The sequence below is a fragment of the Micropterus salmoides genome, unplaced genomic scaffold (assembly GCF_014851395.1).
Source record: "Micropterus salmoides isolate LMB-PRFRI ecotype aquatic unplaced genomic scaffold, ASM1485139v1 Ms_hic_scaffold_4, whole genome shotgun sequence".
Taxonomy (NCBI): Eukaryota; Metazoa; Chordata; class Actinopteri; order Centrarchiformes; family Centrarchidae; genus Micropterus; species Micropterus salmoides.
The window spans coordinates 25,294,663-25,304,439 of NW_024043372.1; the positions used below are offsets into that span (position 1 = coordinate 25,294,663).

The 9,777-nt window shown below is 40.8% G+C and overlaps 1 protein-coding gene across 1 annotated transcript in view; it reads right to left on the reverse strand.

Moving 5' to 3' along the window:
- Positions 1-9,777, reverse strand: part of mapkapk2a (MAPK activated protein kinase 2a) — a 32,445-nt gene extending 22,668 nt beyond the window's left edge. Inside the window, exon 1 of the mRNA XM_038696251.1 lies at positions 9,038-9,777. Within this exon, the coding sequence (XP_038552179.1) occupies positions 9,038-9,259 (222 nt within the window). The 5' untranslated portion in view covers positions 9,260-9,777. The remainder of the gene's footprint in view (positions 1-9,037) is intronic.

The following is a 9,777-nucleotide window of genomic DNA, read 5'->3' on the forward strand; positions in this document are numbered from 1 at the left end:
CTCAAGAGTGGAACAAAAGGACAGCGTAACACAAACTGCCACTGTCACCTTTTAACCCTTCGCAAGCTACACACATCATCAACAACTTTTACTGATCTGATGGAACAACACATGCAAATGAGGTAAGGGAATATGTAATGTAATAAAATACTGAGTGACAACCGTGAACATCTCTTGTGAGAGTGTAATTACGAGTATAGTGGAGATGAACAGTCACACCACAAGTCACAAAGACAACATTGCTGAGACCCAAACTCATTTTCCAGACAGAGAAATGACTGTTGTGCTGAAAGAAGGGAGATTTTGCTCTTGCTCAAGCAGGTTATCTGTGGCATAGTGGAATAATGAGTAGACACAGTGAACAAAAGGCATGTTAGAAATGCCACTCTTGCAGGGGTAGAAGAAGTGGTAGAGAAATAACTTAGAGGGCCACCAGAGAACCTCTTCCTTCCTCCCTCCCTCCCCTTCCTTTTTCTCACCATCTCATGATTGAAACATGGGCCTGGCTCTTCCTCTGTATCTCTGTGTAACCTTTAATCAGACATGCTGACAGTGTGAATGCTATAGAGAAGCACGTTCTATGTTGTGTGGATGGTGGGTGTCGCTAGAAATACACCACTTTTGAAGCAAGTCTTACGTAAACCGTAGTCCAAGAAGAAATTTCAGAAATCTAAACTCCATTAACAAGAAACGCACCACCACTGAAACTGGCAATGATTCCAGTTCCACTTTTCTCTGCCAACCATTGACAGGTGTGTTAACTTCACCACAGTGACTTCCACATCTGCAAAATTCAGGCGCAACTTCAACGACTCACAAAATGTAGCCAACATGTCATTCTGCTATGATTGCATGACCTTAACAACACATTTCACTGAGTTCCCATCCAGATGTAGCAGGACCAGGCTTGAGGAGTCAGTAGTGAATCCCTACTCTCTAAAAAAAGACTAGACTAGATTTTTTTTTTTTTAAACCTTACCAAATAGGATCCACATCATGTAAACAATAAACCTTTAATTAAAGGTTTAATTTGAGATATATTTGATAAATTAGATCCAAATTAATTAAGTTCAAAGCCCAACAAAAAACTGAAACGTATAATATAATTCAAAATAAAAGTTTTTAAAGCTATAAAGCAGTAAACTGCTCATATAATTCAGACATGTGTGCAATCGGGTTGGAACGGTATGATTTCCATGGCACAACGTCTCTGAAAATATTGCGGTTTTAATTCAAGTTTTACAGTAATTGATGAACCTGCCCAAACTAAATGGCCCAATGTGTGCTCCAACTTCCTGCCTTAGGACATGTTCAGACCAATAATTCTTTTGCAGTAAAAAATAATAATATATAAAATAATAAAGCAGCCTCCTCATTTGTTGTAGTCTGCGTTGATACAGAGGGCATCCTGAAACAGAGAACTGCCCACAGTACAGTCCTGTTCGGCAAAAAAAATAAAAACAATAATGAAGTCGACCACACACACACACTGCTAAACTTTTGCCTCAACTGAATTTAACAATATCTACCAACACATTATATTGTGTTCATGTGCAGATTCAAGTTAGTATACATAATTACGTTGTTTAACACTAAAAAAAGACCAAAATGACGTTCCAACATTGTAAAATAGTGCAGTGTTTTGGCATCTGGTAAGCCTTCAACAAATGGATGCATTATTGTGTTGTTTATTTAACACAGTGCTTTTTCTGGTCAGATTGTGACAATAAGCTGGTTTCTCATGTGCATACAAATGTAGTCACTGAAAGACGATACCTGCAGATGCCTGACACCGTCTGACATACACTTTAAACGCAGACCAATAAACACAGTAGCGCACATAGTTTAAAAAAGGTATAAGGCAACGAAGTCACGACTCTCTGCGACACATTATATTAAGCATAATGGCAAGGTAATAAAATATAAACTACCAGTAGAACATCATCATATTTTAATACAAACTAGAAAAATTAAGTATGTTAAGTCCAGTGATAAACCTTAAATGGTACAAAAGTAAGCAGCAAACTGTCAAAAATTAAAAACTTTTACGTCACCAAAACCGAGACATTTTCCGAGATATAAAATTAACAATTCAATTTAGGAGTTTTGTTCATTCTTTCACTGCAGGATCAACCGATGACCAACTGGTCTGTCTTCATTCATTATTAAAATATAATATTTTCAGTGGGGAGAACAAGTATTTGATACACTGCTGATTTTGCAGGTTTTCCTACTTACAAAGCATGTAGAGGTCTGTAATTTTTATCATAGGTACACTTCAACTGTGAGAGACGGAATCTAAAACAAAAATCCAGAAAATCACATTGTATGATTTTTAAATAATTCATTTGCATTTTATTTTATTTAAGTATTTGATACATCAGAAAAGCAGAACTTAATATTACAGAAAGTACAGAAAGCTCTGTTTGCAATTACAGAGAGCATACGTTTCCTGTAGTTCTTGACCAGGTTTGCACACACTGCATCAGGGATTTTGGCCCACTCCTCCATACAGACCTTCTCCAGATCCTTCAGGTTTCGGGGCCGTCGCTGGGCAATACAGACTTTCAGCTCCCTCCAAAGATTTTCTATTGGGTTCAGGTCTGGAGACTGGCTAGGCCACTCCAGGACCCTTCTTACGGAGCCACTCCTTAGTTGCCCTGGCTGTGTGTTTCGGGTCATTCTCATGCTGGAAGACCCAGCCACGACCCATCTTCAATGCTTTTGGGAATGCTGAGGGAAGGAGGTTGTTGGCAAAGATCTCGCGATACATGGCCCCATCCATCCTCCCCTCAATACGGTGCAGTCGTCCTGTCCCCTTTGCAGAAAAGCATCCCCAAAGAATGATGTTTCCACCTCCATGCTTCACGGTTGGGATGGTGTTCTTGGGGTTGTACTCATCCTTCTTCTTCCTCCAAACATGGCGCGTGGAGTTTAGACCATAAAGCTCTATTTTTGTCTCATCAGACCACATGACCTTCTCCCATTCCTCCTCTGGATCATCCAGATGGTCATTGGCAAACTTCAGACGGGCCTGGACATGCGCTGGCTTGAGCAGGGGGATCTTACGTGCGCTGCAAGATTTTAATCCATGACGGCGTAGTGCGTTACTAATGGTTTTCTTTGAGACTGTGGTCCCAGTTCTCTTAAGATCATTGACCAGGTCCTGCCATATAGTTCTGGGCTGATCCCTCACCTTCCTCATGATCATTGATGCCCCACGAGGTGAGATCTTGCATGGAGCCCCAGACCAATGGAGATTGACCGTCATCTTGAACTTCTTCCATTTTCTAATAATTGCGCCAACAGTTGTTGCCTTCTCACCAAGCTGCTCCCAACCTTGTGCAGGTCTACCCTGATGTCCTTACACAGCTCTCTGGTCTTGGCCATTGTGGAGTGGTTGGAGTCTGTTTGATTGAATGTGTGGACAGGTGTCTTTTATACAGGTAACGAGTTCAAACAGGTGCAGTTAATATAGGTAATGAGTGGAGAACAGGAGGGCTTCTTAAAGAAGAACTAACAGGTCTGTGAGAGCCGAAGTTCTTACTGGTTGGTAGGAGATCGAATACTTATGTCATGCAATAAAATGCAAATTAATTATTTAAAAATCATACAATGTGATTTTCTGGATTTTTGTTTTAGATTTTCTCACAGTTGAAGTGTACCTATGATAAAAATTACAGACCTCTACATGCTTTGTAAGTAGGAAAACCTGAAAAATCAGCAGTGTATCAAATATTTGTTCTCCCCACTGTATATTATTGTACAAATAAATCTTCTGAGGGTGTATTAACACAGGCACCCGAGCCTCTCTCGTACTACAGCGACAACACGGCAGCTAACGACAAAGTCCACTAACACCATAAAACAACCGGCTTCCAGCAAAACACAGGCTCTACGGAAGGATACAAAACAACAATAGCGTTTTATGTGCTGAAGCCCATCAGATCAAATAGGTTCAGATGATGTGGAGTAAAAACAAAGTGAGCATTAGTTAAGCTGGAGAAACAAAGAGAAAATCACGTTAGCTTGCCTAGCAGTTGCTAACATTATCCGGTGCAAAGTTATACCGCTTTCCACATTACTTCACCAATTAACGCGACCCATGTTACTATCCTGTGTACCACTGTTGATTTAGCCTGCAAGAAAGGAAGTAACGGTAAAAAGCAAATGTGGAGCAATTTGTTTACTAACGTTGGCCTATAGTGATGCAGCCAGCTAACGCTACATTAGCTCGGACCTGCCGCTGTTTGCTTCGTAAAGTTCAGTTTAGGTTTATTTTGGTTTTCTGCGATTAATCTCATACTTATGAACAAAATTGAATAATGAATTCTAAAGTAGTGTATTGCGCACTTGTAATTTAAATGTACTGCTATATACACAAAAGTGCAATAACGTGGTTTGCAAACACTTTAAACAAATATGGTGCTTTTTACCAGCAGTATTCCCTTTACACAGTAGCAATGAAATATTTCTGAACAGGTATCAGCAGAAACATTGGATGAACGTAGTTTATGTAGTAGCAAGTGCCCGTGTTAGAGTGAGGTGAAGTATGCCACGCAGGGCACAAATAATTGGAAAAGAGACTGATCCTCGCTGTTTGAGTTTCCAGAATCTACTACTGTTTACTAAATAGTTATCAGCATGGCAGAGCATCCCCGCAAAACTAGATGAAGGCCTATAAGGTAAAGTTACGTAGCCTATAATTTTAAAGAGGTGGTATTATGGTTTTTGGCTTTTTCCCTCTCCTTTATTGAGTTATATATCTTTTTTGTGCATGTATTAGATTTGCAAAGTGAAAAAGCCTAAAGTCCACCCCAAAGGGAGTTCCCATCTCCCACAGAAAACACTGCTTTGAACTGCCTGGAAACAGCTCGTTTGTAGTCCAGCCTTTGCTTTCCTTTCTTGTGATGTCACAATGAAAATACGTGTCATGCTCGCTGAGCGGCTATTCCGACACACCCTCAAAAACTGAGCTGCAGCACACCTCTCCTCTCCCTTCCAAACACTAACTACCCTCCAAGCAGTCAATGGACATAAAGTTGTTACTGTGATGTAGAGACAGCGCTCAGTTAAAACTTTATGGACGAAAGATACTTTTGTTACAGATTAATAACTCACCACTCTGAAACTCTTGCTCCAGTCCAAATTGCCAACCTGGTCGGCAACATGTAGCCTACAGCTGAATCGAAGCTGTTTACAGTCTTTTCGCTGACCTGCCCTTCTCTGCTTCTGATTGGCTAGTAGTCCCTAACTAGGAACTGTGCTTGAAAAAGAGCATAATACCACCTATTTAACTTAAATAGGCTACAGCTATAGGCATTAATTAATTAATTAATGCTTTAACGCGTTAACGTGTCCAGCCCTATTTAATTTTACATCTGAAAATGTCTCAGTTTAGGTAAACATTCTTTTTAATTTTGGCAATTTGCTGCTTACTTTTGTACCTTGAACTACTTATACTTTAATACATAAAACTAGACAATTGGGTTTATTCTAAAACTTTTGACCGGTAGGAAAACATTTCAGGAGACTCTAGGGTCTCTCCATTTCTCTGCAAAAGCCTCTCTCCCACAAACAATGACACTACCAGAGTTACAAATTAGCACTGTCAGCAGAAAACTTGCTTCAGGAGACAGGTAAAAGTTTTACAAGGTGATGTCACCTTGGGCCAGGCTTGCAGACTCCTGGTACTCCTGGCGTCTACTGCAGGCCTAATGAATACAATAGACGAGATAGGGCTGACTCAGTTGACATCAGTGAGCCAAGTCAGGACATTAATAGTACAACAAGGACATTAGGACATGGACATTAGATTGACGCCTTCAGTGATGTCAATCTTTTTGGCTTGGGTCAGTCTTACAACAGCATATGAAGATATCAGTGAAGCACATTGCATGCCTGCTCCAAAATGGTAAAGGCATTCATGTAATGCTTTTCTACCTTAACGGACAAAGCACTTCACAATGCAGCAAGTTTTAAGAGCCGTTGGGGTAATTGGAGGGGGAAGGAAGTATAAAGGAGCCTTTTACAATCACTTCACTTAAAAGTAGCCTTTAAATCAAGTGAGTGAGTGAGTGAGTGAGTGAGTGTGTGTGCGCAGACACACACACACGTGCAGTTATTGACATATAGACTATTTCCATCTAGGGAGCACACAGAAGCTCAAACAATGAAATATTTACCCCGCGTTGTGCTGTTTGGCGTTATCCAAATAGTGCATATATTTTAATACATTTCCAATACGTTACACTCCTGTAGCTCTGATATATCATGGCATTTTCTTTCTGCTTGCCTCTGAAAATTGTTTTTAATGAATTAATGTCTCCTACAAAGACTGACTACTTCTGCCTCAAGTCTACACTGTAGCCTATGCGGTCAGCTATGCACATAGCCATACATTTATACTTGTGAGTCTATCTATTTACTACATAGTAAATAGATAGACGCAGAACACCAGAAGAAGGATGAATGCCCATGAAATTCTGGTAATAACATCAGTGAGGGAGAATCAGATGGGGAGAGATAACAGCGACATGGGTGCGTAAGTCTGTCTGTGGGTGAGTGTGTGTGAGAGAGAGAAAAAGAGAGCGGTCGAGGTAGAGTGGAAGACTACATCCTGCTGAACCAGGTTGGAGGCTGCTGTACCGAGCAGGTGGGACACCATTGCTTAGAATGGGGGTCCAGAGAGCAGACGGGATGAGCGCTATTTCCAATAGAAGAAAATAACACCACGTTATTATGAAAAATTCGCTAGGCCTACTAACGTTCTTCTTCTACAATTGGCCTAATAATTATACAAGCATGTTCATTATGTTGTTGTTCGTTTATTGTAGCCGACAGTTTAATTATTAACTTTAAAATGTAGGCTATTTGACTGTTATTCAATAAAGCAACTGTGAAGTTAATAAAATGCCATAACTGCCACACTTTGATTATCATCGCTCAGTTTAAAGTGCTCCCACACAACTGAGGGCTTCTCTTTGATGTGAACTGGAGCTTTACGTTCACTGCTGTGAGCAGAGGTCGGGCGCACAAAAACAACAAAAAAAAACAAAAAAACAAAACAAAAAAAACACCACACCTCTACACACTCATAATTGAAAACTGAATGTGTACCCAACGATCAAATATTCGGGTCCAGCCCTAGTAGTGACGCTCACAAATATTGATCCACCATGTTACAGCCGCTGGATTGGCCACTAGTAAAATTGACTTCAAAGCACAGATCACTGTCTGTAGGCTTGGAGGAAATGTGAGGCTACCCGACCTACCATAGTTCATGCGGTCTGCGTCGCCAAGACGTGTAGTTACATTTTTGTGGAGGTGCACATCAGGCTACGGTGTAGACTCAAATCAGGCTTGAGTCACCTTTACACACAATCTATTTCTCTGTTAATTCCTCGTCCCTTTCTTTTATTTCTCTCTCCCTCTTTCTTTTCAATGAGTCCATAAAATGCCGTTTAAAGTTAGTATCCTTAAAGTCATTTCCATTCAATACAGAAACACTAGTTCACCTTAGCCAGGGTAAAAAAAAAAACAGGTGGGTCCACTGTCAACCTGGAATGAGAGGAGGTCATGACGTGTGCTGACTCATTCAGATTACTGTACTTAACAATGAGGGCTAATATAATTAGGAAACAGGTAGATGATGAAAATGTTTTGAATAAAAATGTATGACTGCATCTTCATGCCCGTGACAAAAACCTGTAAACATTTTTCATGTGGGAGGGTAAGTTTACCAGTGGTTTTAATGGGGCCTTGAACAGTCTGGATGTTTGAGATGGTGCCATATCCATGTCTATCTGAAATTATAACATGATGTTACACTTGATGCAAACATCTCCACCAACGGCAACTTTCTACAGTCTTAAGCACTGATACGGTCTAACAAAACCATGGAATAGCAGGAGTGTAACGTGACTTTCTGTGTTTAAGACTAATTCTACAAGGCTCACCAACATACAAACACGCCATCGACCAGCTTTGAATAAGAGTGTGTGTTTTTATGTTTAATACACACACTTGAGTGCAGAAAGAGGTTACCCAGTTTGATACAATCTGAGAACATCCACACAGGATGTTCTCAGGCCGTGATTCACATATTTGTGTAATATTTATTACACAACACTTAACTTTACACTGCAATCCATTCAGTGACGATAGAGAAATCACTGAGTTAGTTTACAATAATAAATGTTTTTCAGTCACGTGTGTGGATAGCTGTTTTTATCAATTACTGACCGATACAGAAAGTGATCTCTAGAGGTAGTTCCTGATACTACAGAGTCACTTTACAGCACACACTAAGCTTTTTCCTAAATTTAAATACAGAGCACAAACAGAGGGCTAAAACTACCAACCAATATTTGCATATCATGTTTTTTTTTTCCATCACACTAAATGTTGGATGTCAATGATGTGGTAAGAAACACACTTGCAGTACATAATGCATAAAAATGTTTATGCAGAGTGAGAAACAGTGTCAACATGACACAGCCAGGTGCACCATTGTACCGCAACACACTGTCACACCTGTGATCAGGTGCAGCACAATCTGAGACTGGAATGCTGCACACCTTTGTCCCTACATTTGAAAATTCCCTTTATTCTACATGGAGGTGTTTACATCCCAGATCGGTTGCTAATAATGGACAAGCAAACACCTGTTTGTTTGTTTTTTGTCCTGAAGTTGCTTGTTTTGTGTGATCAACAACCCCAAATTAAAATAAAATAGGCCTTCAATTTACAAATGTATATGTCTAAGAAAACTAGCAAATACTGTATTAAGAAGCTAAAAATAGTGACTTTTCAGCATTATTGCTGAAAACATTTGAGTGAGCCTCGTAGGTGTGTAGCTTGAGTTGAAATAGTTTGGACTACCACTGCAAGTGGTGACAGCTCCAGGAACCTTTCAAACTATTTAAACAACGGGACCTAACTATCTTCCACAGTACCCAGACGCCCCGGGCTCTGCCTCGGTTCTGCGTTTTTCATTCATGCTATCCGAACAGTGAATTCACCAAAGACAACCTACCTTCAGCGCATACTTGTCTCCAGTCTTCTTCTTGAAGATTTCAAGCACTTTGCCATTGATGCCCAGCCCCAGCACCTGGCTGGTCACCTTGTATTCGTCTGTTATGGCGTTTTTCTTGATCTGTAAATTGGGTCTTGGGTGGAAGGGGAGGAACTGGCCCGTGGGGTTCTGCTGCCCCGCCGGGTTGGGAAACAGTGGCTGGTTCTGTGCGTTGGACAACATGCTCTTGGTTTGTGCTGAGAGACGAACAACAATACTTCTTCTGGCTTTTCCTTGTAACACAGCCCGAGTCTTCTTCCTGGGTTAGCTGGCCTGTGACAAAGTGTTCACTGTGTAGCCGCCAGGCCCGACAAATTACCGGCACAACTTCAGTCTTTACAGGTTAACAAAGTCACTTGGTTAGCTTATTAAAAGCTACGTTAGCTAGCCGTTAGCATGCTAGCTTGATCCTATTCTTGACCTGTGACTCTCGGCTAACGACTCAGCTATCGGTTAGCTTATCCATCTCCGGTGGCGTCCGCTGTCCACCGGTTCCTCAAAGAGCACTTCGGGAACTTTTGTAAAACAACCCATACGTCGGCTACAGGACTGAGTTTCTAAATTAGTAAGGTAAAAGCTCGCGAGTTAAGTAAAATAACAAAACAAACGACAATAACACTGAACGGAAGGCAACAGAGAGGGGAAAAACTCCGACAGCAGTAGCACGCCAAACACCACTTCACTTTCCGAACCAGGAGGAG